This window comes from Zingiber officinale, chromosome 2B, assembly GCF_018446385.1.
Source record: "Zingiber officinale cultivar Zhangliang chromosome 2B, Zo_v1.1, whole genome shotgun sequence".
Taxonomy (NCBI): domain Eukaryota; kingdom Viridiplantae; phylum Streptophyta; class Magnoliopsida; order Zingiberales; family Zingiberaceae; genus Zingiber; species Zingiber officinale.
The window spans coordinates 139,018,537-139,033,902 of NC_055989.1; the positions used below are offsets into that span (position 1 = coordinate 139,018,537).

Genomic DNA, 15,366 nt, shown 5'->3' on the forward strand with positions numbered 1-15,366 from the left:
TGATACAACAATAAATGTGGAACCGTCATATCAACATGCCCCCTAGAGTCGGTCCCACAGATATGGAGGGAGATAAATGCAAGTACACAGTTGAAAGTGCATGATAGAGATATTAACCCCAGGCCGTGATACCCTGAGGATCAAACCTTGGACCTCTCAACCACACGACCATGCACCCACAACTATGCTACGCCCTGGGGGTATCCACATCGCTTAATTAAAGCATTTATTAGTCATGTAAGTACATATTTGTACCATCTTAAACGTGTCTCTCAAAATTTTCTCTCAATAAATTCAACTCTGATTCTCTCTAATGCTCTCATTTTTTTATTTTATCCATCCTCCTCGTATGTCTACACATTCACTTTAACATCTTCATTTTTGCAACTCTCATTTTCTTCTTATATGCTCGAATCAAGCACAACATTCAGCTCATATAATATAACATGTCTAACTGCCATTTTATAGAACTTTTCTTTAAATTTTAGAGATACTTTACGATCACATAAAACATCTGATGCTCTCCTCCATTTTAACCATCTGCTTGTATTTTATATAAGACGTCTCTCTCAATCGCTCAATCATTTTATAAAAATGATCCTAAATACTTAAAGCTCTCAGTTTCAGACAACTCGTCATCTCCTATCTTAACAATTATCTCATTACTTCTAATATTATTAAACTTAAATTTTATATATTTTGTCTTTACTCTACTAAACTTAAAACCTTTCACTTTTAATGTTTCTCGTCAAGATTCTTATTTAACATTTACTCCTTCACATGTCTCATCTGTCAAAATAATATCATATGCAAACAACATGCACCACAATATTATGTCTTGAATGTGTTTAGTAAGTTTATCCATGATTAATATAAAAAGATAGATATTTAGAATTGATCATGATATAACCCTATTTTTATTAGAAATATGTCAATTAATCCACCTGAAGTCTTCACTCTAGTCGCTATATCCTCATACATCTTTTTTTTTTCTAGTCGTTACATTCTCATACATATCCTTAATTAATTCAATATATGTTACACTAACACCTCTCTTTTCTATAATTCTCTATATAATTTCTCTTAGAATTCTATGTTATGCTAACACCTCTCTTTTATAGAATTCTCCATATAATTTCTCTTAAAGTTATATTATAAATTTTTTCTAAGTCAATGAATATCATGTGTAGATCTTATTTTTACTTCCGATACTTTTTAATTAGTTGCCTTAAGAGATATACAACTTCTATTGTCGACCTTCCAAATAACAAATTAATTTTTTATCACTGTGGCCTCCTTCCTTAATCTTTTTTCTATTATTTTTTTTCTCAAAGTTTCATAGTATGACTCGTTAGTTTAATACCCTTCTAGTTTGAACATTTTATACGTCTCTCTTGTTCTTATATAAGGAAACTAGGGTACTTACCCTCCATTAATAAGATATTTTTCATTTTCAATATTATGTCAAATAATTTTGTAAGTCATTCAATATCTTATTTCCTAGACACTTCCATACCTCTATCGAAATATCATCTGGTCCAATGATTTTTTTATTGTATATCTCATTTAAAACTTGTTCTATTTCTGAAGTTTGAATTCTAAAATAAAAATTTAAATTTCTATACTCATTTAACCTACTTAAATTACCTAAGTTAAGTTGATCATCTAAACCTTCATTAAAATGTTGATGAAAATACATCTTCTATCGCTCTTTTATTTTTCCATCGTTTACTAGTACTCTATTGTATTTATCTTTAATATACTTTATTTAGATAAAATATCTTGTGTTCTTTTCTCTCATTTAGTTATTTTATAAATGTCTCTTTTCCCCTTTCTTTGCATCCAATTTTCAATATAATCATTCAAAAATTTTATTTTTTTACTTCATTCACTATTTTCTTAACCATTTCTGGTCAATTGTATGTTTTTTTTAAGTCTTCATCATTCTTACAAATGTATAATTTCTTATAAGTTATACATTTTCCTTCAATTTCTCATTCCACCATCAAGATTCCTTACTTAGTGGTGCATGCCCCTTTGACTCATCGAGTACACTCTTAGCGACTATTTTGAACTTTGATATCATCTTATCCCAAAATCGTATTAGAATCACTATATATTTCACCTAATGCTTATATTCCTACACTCTTCTTAAATATGTTTTCCATCATTTAACTTCCACGATTTAATTTTATAAGTCATATTTTTTTTTCTATTGACACTATCCTTAAAGTGTATATACAACACTAGTAATATATATTGAGTAATTAAGTTTTCTCCAAAGATAACCTTACAATCTTTACAAATCTTTCTATCCCTCTTTCTAACCCTAAGAAAGTTAATTTATAATTTATTATTTCTACTTTTAAACGTGAGTAAATATTTTTCTCTTTTCTTAAAAAAATATATTAGCTAATATAAAGTCATATGTTATCACAAAATCCAATATAATTTTTCTTTCTTCGTTTGTCATTCCAAACTCATAACCCTCATGCACCCTCTCATATTTCTCATTTTTCACTGTGACATGTTCCTTTAAATCACCTCCTATTAAAATCATTTTATTTAATAAAATATTTTATAATACTTCAATTAAATCGTTCCAAAACTTTAATTTAGTTGTTTCATCAAATTCTACTTAAGATGCATATATATCAATTATATTCACAATATCTTTTACCATTATTATTTTAAAAGTTATAATTTTATCTTATTTTTCAACTACTCCTGTAACTTAATCATTTAATGAACTATTTACACCAATATCCATATCATTTCTTATTTTATTCTTTCTTATGTATCATAACTTAAAACTCAAGTTCTCTATTATCTTTACTTTCTCACATACTTATGTTATCTCTTATACATATAAAATATTAATTTTTCTCATAATCATCATATTTATTACCTCTATTATTTTATCAATGAAGATTCTTTTATTCCATATTTTAAATCTTAAATTATTATTATTTTTATAATATTTATTTTTATCCAACTGGTTCAATTTGACAACCGGTGAACAAGGAGAACGAAAATTATTCTAAAACCATAAGCCCTCTGCTAAGCAGTTCACTGTGAAAAAAAAATACAATGGTTGCTTACATATTTAATATTTATTTTCTTAATAAAATGAATGCACATGAGTTTTATATAGTTGAATTTTGAGTACTAAAAATATAATGATATCAGGAAATTAAGCAGTTAATTAATTATGATTGATGTCTGCTAATAATAAAAGCATTGTACCTTTTAAAAATAGGGAAAAATAATAGAAATATGCATTTAAAGTGACAAATAAGAAATGTAATGCCCTCAAAAACTTATATATACAAATACTCCTCTACCCAGTTCTTGTTTAATGGCTTTAAGACTTTGAAACCTATATTAACTCCTAGCTTGGTTGGCTGTAAACTCATAGAATCTTGAACTGCCACTAGAAACCTTTGTGAATCAAAGTCCCTACATGTGCAATCCTTTTGAGAAGAGAAGCACCTTGGACTCTTTTGACCTGCATCTCCCTACTGCCTGTGCATATAAGTGCCCAAGGATACTCTTTTTCGTAAAAAATAACGAACGTTCATCATTGATTCTTGCGTCTGATATACTTCCATCATACACATCCAGAAGGATGCTTTCAATGTGGTCTGAACATGGCAATTTGTAGAGTAGCACACCAATTTAAAAACTGGAAAGCACCTTGTCTGGGGTAATTGTTGCCTAAAACTGACTTTGAAGCAGCTTAACTGATTATCAAAAGCCATGAAACTGTCAACTAGAAAAGAAATGCTGAAGAAATGCCGGAATTGGGGAACTTGTATGATCACACTTCAATGGTACAAGATCCTGTTCTCAAAACATCAAAATCTAAGTAGATGACAGTTGTGTTGTCCTCTGTTCTCAAGGTTCTAGCTTCATTCAACACATTGTTGGCGATTACATCTGCAGAGATTTGATCTTTGTTGACTTCCTGTTTTTCCTGTGGAATTCATATGAAAGTTGTAATGAAGGATCCAAAATGTGTAAAATCTACAGGAAATAAAATTTGAAGTTTACAAACCTGGAGCACAAACCGCGCTGCCTTCTTCATGGTGATTACATCCCATAGTCCATCACTATAGAAGCATACAAAAAAGTTAAATAAAGCTAAAATAGCACCAAGAGCAAGAAAAGTACCTACCTTCCCATCAATGCAAATGCAGTGGATGTTTTCCTAATTGGAACCACCTGGCTTATGTGTGGTTTTGAACTGAAACGGTCATCTTGTTCTTTCAAAAACTTGTCACCAAGCATTCGACAAATATTAAGTCCTGATGAAAACACAGATTATATAGAATGTAGATCTTCGCATTAGATGATTTCTTGGTATCTTTTAGACCCATAAACATCATGTTAACATATAAGAGAACTTTCAGAAATGATGAATCATGGAAGAATGCAAGAATTACCACAAAGCCGTGATTCACCATCTTTCAATGGTTTCCCTGCATTGAAAAAGCGAGCACGTTCAGACGGACTGGTAACTCTATGATCCTCTGTCATAGGAATCAGCTCTCCATCAGCACTGTAAAGAAGATGCCCTTTAGGTAAGAATCTAAGGAATTGTAAAATTGATTGGTCGGAAATTATGCAAGATTACTATAGATCAAAGTGACAGTTACTTTTCCTCTTTCATATTTTTAAGATTAATTGATTAATACAGCACAACCTTTACACTTTATCTCAAATCTAATATTTTAAGGTTAGTTAGTGCAACTCATGTTGCTCATACAATTTATCCAAATATATTTCAAGCATTTACATATATTCATACTAAGAATTCTACAAGAATTTTAACATCTCCATTCTTTGCTTTTGTTTCCAAGTTCATTTATGCTCAAGTAGGTTTTGCTAGATTTTCATGGATTTTTTTTACTAGATAGAGATATATAATTTATTTTATTATGACAACTCTTACACTAATAGTTACTAATTATTTATATCATTGTTACGTGTGTGCCAGAGATGTCTTCCACTTGAAAATTTGACCCTGGATTAAGCATAACATACAATCAATCATCTTGAAGTGGATTGCAAGAGAGTGCAAATGAGAAGATATATTGATTGTGGAAAGAAAAAAAAAATAACAATAGGTTGGGAGAGAAAGCCAAGAATCAAATTCACGACTTATTCCCTGACATTATTTGATAGGATAACACTTATCCAAAAGCTTAAGCCAAAAGTAGGAAAGACCTAAGCTATAGGACTGTGGTTTAACAAGAATATTGAATTATCCACCATCATAAGCAACTACTTATCCAAAACCTTTAGCCCCCGAGGCTATGGTATAGCGGCAGGGCATCCAGATTGTTACCCAGGCACCTACGGTTCGATCCCCGCTATGACGCATTTGTAGGATTTTTCCTCTAAATGGGGCGCGCAACCAAAGGATGTTGGGCTTTTGGCCACCCGCTGCAAGCATTTCCCGATTTACCCTAGTGGCCAATGGGAAAATTTCGTGGAGTTGGGCTGGTCAACTCCAGGGCTAGTCAATGAGGCTATCTGAGTTTATCATTTTTTTTTTTTTACTTATCCAAAACCTTTAGCTATAAGAAAGGCCTACCTATAGGGTTGTGGTTTAACAAGAATATTGAATCATCTGTCATCACAAGCAAGTACCAATAAGATGTTCCTTCTCTAAGTTTTAATCACTAGAAATACCATAGTTCATTCTTTTCATTTTAAAATAGCCTAGCTCTAAGTTACACACATTTGAATCATAGATTAAACAAAAGAAGAGTTTTCCTCACTTTCATTTTCATACATTGCATGAGCATCATTGTTATACAAGGATCAACATGTACACAAATTTCAACTATTTGAAATATACCAAAAAAGTGCATATCAATCGTTATATGCCATTGCCTATCATTGGCAACGGAAAAGCATTGTTTCGTGAAGCAAATGTATAAAGTGAAATCTGCTACAGATGCAAATGTATGTAGTGCTCTGACATAGCATGAACAATGATCATTCAGGCAGATACAATAGGATAATCATAATCATATTAGTGAAGACAAATGTATATATTCAAATTACTACAAACGAGAAACAAACAAAAATATCTGTTAAAAAAAGATACCATATAAGACATGCTGAATCTCCAACGTTAGCACACTGTGCAAAAAGTTCTTTATTATGGTCAAACCAAATCAAGAGAACTGTTGCTGTACAACCCTGAAAAGATTAGACTAGGAGGCTTGGTTACTTATAATAGAAGCATCCTAGCAAGTAATTGTAGATAGTACCTTGTTCAACTATGCATTGTTAAATTGCAAGAAAACAACAGTAGTCTATATTGTATATATAAGGCTAGGTTTGGCATTGCATTTGTGCATTATGTGAAAGTAGTTCTGTATTTGGTAACTTGCATCTAAAAATTGCTTTGTGAACCAAATCTGTAACTACCATGTGCGGTTTATGGAATCGAACTGAAAAGGAATGGTACAGAAAATTACTATAAAATGTAATAGATAAGGAATAGAATAGAAATAACTAGTATTTAGTTTGACTCGTCGAATGAAATGCGATAGAGAATTTGGTTTGTAGAATGTTATATGTAATCGATAGCAAAGAGCTGCAAAAAGACTAAAATATCCTATAACAACAAAGATTTATTAACCACAGGGTGCTGCAAACATTAGATGACATGAGTGAGATACATCAATTGAACTGAAGCATGAGTCATGAGTGCACATCTAAGTAAATGAGTACAATTGTTTTTGGAAATTCTTATTGGTTATTAGTAAGCTGTCAAATGCCTATAGAAAATAATTGAAAAAAATTGATGAAGCAATACAATGCAAACTCATGTACAAGTTTTAATGGGGATAATAAAGGCTCATATATTTATGAACCAAAACTACAGCTAAAAAGGAACCAAATTTTCCATATAATTTCAACAAACAAAAACCTGAAATGTTTTATGGAATTGGTGATTCTCTTAGAAAAAAATTCTGTTTTTGATAAGCAAAAAAATCTAAATAGGAAATAGTTTGATTGTAAAATTATTCATTTTTTACATCAAAAATAGTATCGACATTGAGAGAAATAATATTGGTAGACACAATATTAATATTAAGGACTGGGCAAAATGTTTGTATCAATGTCAAACTTGAAAGAAAAAAAGTCCGATAAAAAATCAAGTTGCAAGTCCATCATCTCTGATCACCCAAAATGCAATCCATCACAACTACACAATTATAACAAAAGGACACAAAGTTCAAATGTAAAATAAATAAATAAAAAGTGTGGAAATTTTCTTAACTCAAAGGCTTCAGTTACCATAGAATTGAAAAGTACACTGAAGCAAGCAACTAAAACCATTGAAGTGACTTCAATTCTAGCATCTATGTTTAGAAATGTCTAACGATGGAATGTAGTAAAAAAAACCACTAGAACAGTAATGGAATTGGGAGAGATTTGGATGCAAGGGCTTAGCCTAAGAGAGCAAGAATAGATAAAAACACCTACCAAGTACTGCAGGGGTCAACACCCAAGAGGAGCTAGTGCTGGAGAGGCATCAGAGGTAGTCGCTAAAGCAGATGGCACAAGAGCAAGAATTAACAAGAGCAGAACTCAACAATGGCAAATGAGTCGCAGGGAGGAGCAAGACAAGGTAGTGCTATAAGGAAGAGCAAGAAATGCCACTAAGAAGGATTGTGTAGGGTTTCAAGAGTCCAAGGAATACAAAGATTTAAAGGGTAATTTTGTCTCAAAGGAATTCTAACAACTTTGAATACTTAATTTGGGATTAGCACAAGGAATAGCTATACAGTAGTGAGGAGAACCAGGATGAATTGCAACATAATCCGTGTTCCTTATTCAATTTAGACCATTGTAATAGCTCTGCCATCATCATAATCCATTAGGAATAGAATAATTATTCACGTAAACAAAATATACTAGTGTTTGATAAAAGTGTACTCATGGTTTGAGATCTCATACCATACCGGGAGACACGGTCAAAACATATCGTTTAGATAAATTCGAAACTACTTGGCTTAGATAATTTATTGTGTATTGTTGTGTCAATCATGTTGATGACCATCGTGTCAGACTAACATTCAACACCCTTTAACATAAGCTGCATCAAAATGAATTAAAAGTGATGTTTGTTTTTTTTGTTTTTTTTGCTTTTGTTCATACAATACAATGTTAAAATTGTACAATTTTATATGAGTTAGGAATATAGATGTCTTCTTTTCTCATTCTTCTTTTTCATCTCCTTCCTCCTCAGTCAAAGTTTGAAACTCCGACACAACTCTAGTATGCAATATTAAAGTATATACTAACATCATTATTTTTACTTATAGTTAATATGCAATATAAAATAATATTTTATTATCACCATTTTAAATGTTAATATTTATTAAATTATATTTTTTAAACATTAATCAATATATAAAATATTTATATAAATTTTCAAAAATAATAATGTAATCATTAATTAAAAAAATAGCTCGGAGCATGAATCTCCCACCAACATGAGGTGAAGGGTCTATTGTACGCAGTCTTACCTTGCATTGCAAAAGGTTTTTATGCCACTTAAACCTGTGACCACCAAGTCATACGGCAACAACTTTACCGTTGCGCTAAGACTCCCCTTCTTAATCATTAATTTTAATGAACTAAAAAATAACTTTAATATTTCTCTATTATTTTAGTTTATTACTTGGTTTAACATATCTCATGTTGGTCGACCCGACACACAACACTTAGTATCTCTTCTACGAGGCTTCTATAATCACCGAGTCTTCTTTAGTAAGCCTTCTTGGTCTCATCTTTTTTTGTGAGTCTTCTACAAGATTCTTAGGTACCGGGAGGACAGAAAGGTCTCAATTTTCTTCCACGGAGACTCTATGAGTGAGAGATTTACTTTTTGAAATTCATAAGTCCCAAATATCCAAAGAAGTCCTCAACATTTGTTTCCAATATTTTACCAAACAAATACATGGACAGATGTTACTGGAAATAAAGGAAATTGCACAAGTTAATCATAAAGCTTAGAACCAAAACAAATTTCATTTTGCATGAAATTCATCTAACAATAGCTAAGAAATCTTTAGCAAACACGTGCATTTTTCTTATAAATAATAATGAAAATTTGGAAAACTGAGATCAGCAATGGGACCTTTGTTACTAGCTATTTAATTATTTGAACTATTAATAAACTTCTAAAGTTGGATTCTGCAAACTATCATTCCCTTTCCCACCAATGTTTTAGATCAACCATAGTTATAGGCTGAAGACAGGTAGGATAAAGCATGAAACGTGGTTAATAATTATTTGAAATTAAAATAGAACTTATCTCTTCCAAATTTTAGACCACACATGGAAATACTAAAAGTGAACAAAACACATTTAGTCATAAATATGAACTTAATAAGAGAGACAGAGAACCTCATACTGATGGTTCATAGCAGCTTCTGTCCATGTAAAAGCATCCTGTAGAATATCTGAAGCATCACAAAGAGATAGAACCTTTGCACTTCTTTTATGATTGGATAAAATGGAAGCCAGGTTCTCTGGCAGCATCCTGTAGGCAAGAAAATAGTTGGGTTACAAAAAAACTAAGATGTTTGCATAATACAGACATGAAGAGGTTGAAAACGTAAGAGTTATCCAATTATAAGTATGACAACACTGTAACACTACCCAAGAAAAGGATATTAGAAAGCATTGCCAAATGGCCATTGGAGGCGGGGAATAGAAGGGATGGCTGCCCCTTAAAATAAAAATAAAAATAAAAATCTATGCACGGTTTAAAATATTGCTCCATGCCAAATCCAAAATATATGGTTTCACTGATCAACCGGTAGACATAACAGACCATCACACAAGACTGGTCTTCAGCTTCCTCCGCGAGTTGTATCTTGCGCCCAAACCCTTTTCATGAATGCCCTCGTTACCCTAAGTCACATCCTCACAAGGAGGCAGAGGCAGAGATTATGAGTCCCTGCAGGCAACAATACACACCCAATGATAGCCTCAAGTTTCTTCTTGATTCCTCCCCTATGGAACAGGTTGTCAAGATATAACAAGGTGAAGACAGAGGTGGGTCACACAGACATTGAGACATGCTCTATAACAAGAAGTTGAAGTGAGTGGAGGATCTATGTGTGTCATGACAAAGGTGACATAATCTTCTTCTTATAACTCTATTGAGACATAAGGTGAACTCAATCTTCTTCCTTCGACTCCATCAAGATATAAGATGAACTTTACCATCAGCATGCGTTAACATGTCAACAAAGTGAAAAAGTTGATGCAAACAAGGAAAATGAGAATTTGAATTTTAAATTTGTAATTCATTTTGGTATTTGTCCTATTGCATAAGTTGAAGGTTGGAACCTCTTAATTTGGCAGATAGCTTTTGATTTTGTAGAAGAGTCTTTATTTGGTAAGAATGGGATTATTGTTCTTCCCAATTAGATATTTCTTTCTTAGTTTAGCTGGTACTGATTATATGGAAGTGTCATGTCTCTATGTAATAATCAACTTTCGATTAATAAAATTATCTTTCATTTCTCCTCTTTGAGGTCCTTTTTCCTTTTGAGTGAGATTACTTTGTTTCATCAATTGTCCCAAATTTCTATGTGATTTGAAGTTGAATTTTGGTATTGCATCAATGGGCATCAGAATTGAATTTGGTTCGATCCTCATATAAGTTCACTCTGCTATGTACTAATAAAACCAAAGCCCCCTCATCAAGAAACTTATCCAAATCCACCAAACAGTTCGACATGGGTCGGTTCTGCTGAGCAGGTTGCGGCAACGTTGGACTCATGGTTTGATCCAGAATTGCAGCGCGTAGCTGCTACATATGACTTCTTCAGGTCGCGGAGTAGCAGGAAGGCATGGGCAGCAATTGTATGAAACCTTACATCATGCCGAAGCACCAGTTCGTCATGTGACAGCTCGCAAACGGCAAAGTGCGCACCAAGGAGAGATTGCCGTATGTAGACTGCAAAAATTATCCGCTGTGCCAGCGGGCGGATAAGACAGCGGACCACCTTTTCTTCATGTGTTCCGTCATTAAACCTCTATGGGGCATGACTCAAAGATGACTACACATTGGGTATAACTTTGGGACAGTGGCAGCCTTGTCGGAGACGTTCCAACAACGATATCGTGAAGGGAGCATGCTCAACAAAGCTCGTCACTTGGGTGTATCAGGTATGATCTATTTGATTTGGCAAACCCATAATCAATGTCAATATGAAGAGGGTATGCCATACATTGAGAGGATATTTAGAAAGGTTCAAACACGCTTCTTTAGATTTTTTAGTGCTCCTCATGTAAGTCCTTGATCGACTTTAATACAATTTACCTTTATCAAAAAAAAAAAAAAACAAAGCCACTACTTTCCATCCCCATTCAGTTGTTCTCATTTACCACTCATTCATGTCTTCGCCTTCTTCTATCATGTATGACAATTTCCTTTGTCACCACCTTCTCTAGTCAATCTTCTCCACTAGACCTACGCATCTTGTGCAGTTTTAGAGTTCTGTCAGCCTATAGAATTCTGCTATTGTTAAACACAGTTATTCCACAAGGATGTGCACTACCCCACCTCAGTTAGCATCATGTGTTGCCCCTTGCCTAGCCCTAGTCCTATGTGGTCGTCTCTAACAACTTGTTGCGCTCATCCTCTAGCTTTCATCATTACTCACAAATTCATCACCATCCCTTGGTGCATCTACTCCTAGCAATTACAAGAAAGAGATAGTGCAAGGAGATCCTAAAATGAAGAAGAATAGTTGCTCTATTCCTGATAAGGTGTGACCCCAACAAAATTAAGAGCCTTAGCCCTGCACCAATGCCTCTCCTACTTCTCAACTCATGTCGCCCAAATCTCGCATGCACTATCACTTCAAAGCAACGTCGCCTCCATCGCATAAAGTGTCAGCAACTAACGGTCTAGAACATCATTACTAACACCAAGTCATGTTAGCCAAGGTTTCTTCCCTCCATGGTCAGTACATTGTGACTTGCTTGCAAATTCATTCCATGATTACCCTAGATCTCGCTGCCAACATAAGTGACTCTCATCTCTTACATTGTCGATTGGAGCTTGCAATGCCCTCGCTTGCCTCTCCCTATGTCATTATCTCTTCAACCGACATTCCTAGCCATGAGCTGGGCACCACCATTGTTGTCGGCGAGCCATCATCACTTTTGAATTGCCAACGACCATAGTGATCACAAGACTAAGTAGGTGACCATCTCTTGGATACCACCCCTCCCCACCATCAATACCTTTCTCCAACCGCATCGAATATGGTGTTCCATCACACAACAAACTGTGTTGCTTCCCATTCCCATGCAGCATCTGAAGCCCCTTTCTCTAGCAACACCCAACATTGCCATCTTCTTTCAGCCTGCATACACAACTTTCACCACCAACCTAACCTATCAAGCAGCCAACGAGAACACTACCTTTGACTTGTTGCATCTGCTATTGTCACCTCCAAGCCACAGTTTGCGAATGCACTAAAGTGACCATACTTTGGCCTCTCATCTAGCTGTGATAGAAGATGGCGAGCAAAGAATCCCACTCACGGACACTATAAAAACTAGGTCCGTAAATTTAGAAAATTCAATAACCTTCAGCTGCTCATTTAAAAAAAGAAAAGAACAATTCAAAGGAGAAAATGTTACTACTGATGAAAAAATATACTAAGTGGTGGGTTCCAACACTTGTAGAGATCTGGTCCAAATTTTGGATCTAATGTACATTCTGAGATCCCATACAACACCTAAAGGAAATGGTTGGCAGCAAAAGGTGATACCGTCACCCCGATGGCCCCTCCAGGGTGGTCCACACTTCCTGGAAGGGAGTAAATCACGGGGGTTAGCCTGACAACAGTAGCGGATGAAAGGAGGGGTGAGGCAACCCACGGAGCATTCCGCAGGAATCAACCTCAGGCCTATAACACCTAAAGCAAATAGTGAGTGCAACAAAAGAGGTTTCCGGGATCTAGTACAAGACACCTTGCAAGATCAAGTATCGTCCATTTATTAATCAAGTTCAAATCAGGTAACGAATTCAACATCAGAGAGGGAAAAATTCCCTTTGGTAGATAGCAACCACTCTCTTGAAAAATGCTTTTCTTTACCTAGTTGGTTAATTTAAATTTCCTATATTTAATTAATTTCTCACAAATTCTCAATATATCATCATTTGTTAATTAAAAAACACAAAGTATCATCTTATAATAGTCTCTTTGTTTACTCCTCGTCATCAAAAAGAAAAAGGGAGGAAAATATCTTCATTAGCATACTCCATTACATTTTAATTTATGTATCATCCATCCTATTTTCCTACATTTATCACATTGCTTTATTTTATATTATCATTACTTTACTTAGATATGCATCACGGATGGAAACACCACAACCACCATTGCATATATGAAAGATCATAGGCATAAACCTAACAACCATATAGAAGGCGATCATAAATTCATGAGAGTTGGAACAAACCATCTAAATAACTTCCTTTTTTACACATAAATCTTAGAATAACATGTGTGCTCATTTGTAATACACTATCCAGTGTTTAGAGAAAGCTCAACCTGGCTTGTTAAAAATAGAAATTGATATAGGCCTAAGCATCACACGATTATCTTGATCAGCAATCAAAACCTAATAGTTTTCTAGATTGAGAGATGACGCTAAAGACTCTTTTGACCAACATAACTTGAACTAAATTGAATCAGCATAATTTGTCAGTAATAAACTAATTGGTGTCGCTAGTAAATTTTGACAGTGTTCAAGACCACAGTACAAAATAATCATTGGTATGAAATGAAACGGAAGTTGCTGGAAAAATATGTTCCTAAGTGATGAAATAAAACAAGACGATCGCTTAATAAATTTTCAAAAGTAAAGTCACCATTCTCAAGTGAAGTGAATTTAAAGATATCCAAGGTCTTTTCCACTCGCGATTAATGAAGTTTTACTTAAAATAAAGGAGTTATGCTTAAACAAATCTTCTAATAACATAGCCATAAGAAAGTTTTTTGTTAACATTTTAGAAGAAACGCTTTGATAACATTTTAAAAGAGTCTTCCAATGACACTTTGAATGCACTCAATTTTAGAAGAACTCTTATTGGCTTAGTTCCTTTCCTTTAGAGAATAATCAACTAGATACTTAATAATGGCCGAAACTTAGGCTTATAGCTTATATTTCATTCATAATATCTAGTGAAAGCTTTTAGGTTTAGTAGAGTAAAGACAAAATATATGAAATTTAAGTTTAGCAATAGTAGACGTAATTAGACAATTATTAAAATAGAAGATGACGAGTTATCTGGAACAGAAAGTTTTTTTAAGTATTTAGGATCATTTTTTAAAATAATGAAGGGATTGAGAGATGTCTCACATAGAATATAAGCAGTATAGTTGAAATGGAAGAAAGAGTCGGATGTTTTATATGATCATAAAATATCTCTAAAACTTAAGGTGAAGTTCTACAAAACGGCGGTTAGACCAGCTATGTTATATGACGCGAAATATTAGGCTAGACTAGAGCACATGAGCAGAAGATGAGAGTCGCAGAGATGAGGATATTAAGGTGGATGTGTGGACATACGAGGATGGATAAAATAAGAAATGAGAACATTTGAGAGAAAATCGAAGTTGCATCTATTGAGGAAAAACTTCGAGAGACACGTTTAAGATGGTATGGACATGTACTTAAGGGGTCAATAAATGCTCTAGTCAGATGATGTGAAACTATGACAAATACGCACATTAAACGAGGAAGAGGAAGATAAAAAAGACTTGGTTAGTAATAATAAAACAAGATAAAATTTATTTAAATATAGATGATGATATAATAGGGAATAGACCTCAATGGCGTAAAAGGATACATATAGCCAACTCCGCCTAGTGGAATAAGGCTTAGTTGTTATTGTATCTAGAGAAGATAAAATAGGAAGTTGAACATAACAAATACATCAACTTAAAAAATAACAAATTAATAAAAACTTTTTAAACCTTTTAAAATAACTTATGATTTTAATGTTCATTAATCCAATGAATTAGTTCCATGTTTGCTTCTATCTACCCAGAGCTACAATTTGTATATAAGCATTATATGTGATCATGCTAAGAACAAAATTGCCCTAAGTGTAATTATTATAAAGTATCTAATTAACCAATATATTCACATATTTCATTTATAAACTCAATTTTTTCATGACATCTATTATAAAAGCATTTATATTTTGCATATCTAATTTATTATTTATATTGTGTGGAAAATTAATTTTAATAATTGCTTATTTAACATGTCAATTTTTTAAACACAAGTTTATTT

The 15,366-nt window shown here is 33.5% G+C and overlaps 1 protein-coding gene across 3 annotated transcripts in view; it reads right to left on the minus strand.

Moving 5' to 3' along the window:
* Positions 1-3,185: 3,185 nt before the first annotated feature.
* LOC122047440 (protein phosphatase 2C 70-like) overlaps positions 3,186-15,366 on the minus strand; it is a 51,658-nt gene continuing 39,477 nt past the window's right edge. For all 3 annotated transcript variants that reach the window (XM_042608748.1, XM_042608747.1, XM_042608746.1), the window contains 6 exons: positions 9,439-9,574; positions 6,119-6,213; positions 4,446-4,561; positions 4,178-4,307; positions 4,058-4,112; positions 3,186-3,976 (listed from right to left, as the gene is read on the minus strand). In XM_042608748.1, the coding sequence (XP_042464682.1) occupies positions 3,821-3,976; positions 4,058-4,112; positions 4,178-4,307; positions 4,446-4,561; positions 6,119-6,213; positions 9,439-9,574 (688 nt within the window). In that variant the 3' untranslated portion in view covers positions 3,186-3,820. The remainder of the gene's footprint in view (positions 3,977-4,057; positions 4,113-4,177; positions 4,308-4,445; positions 4,562-6,118; positions 6,214-9,438; positions 9,575-15,366) is intronic.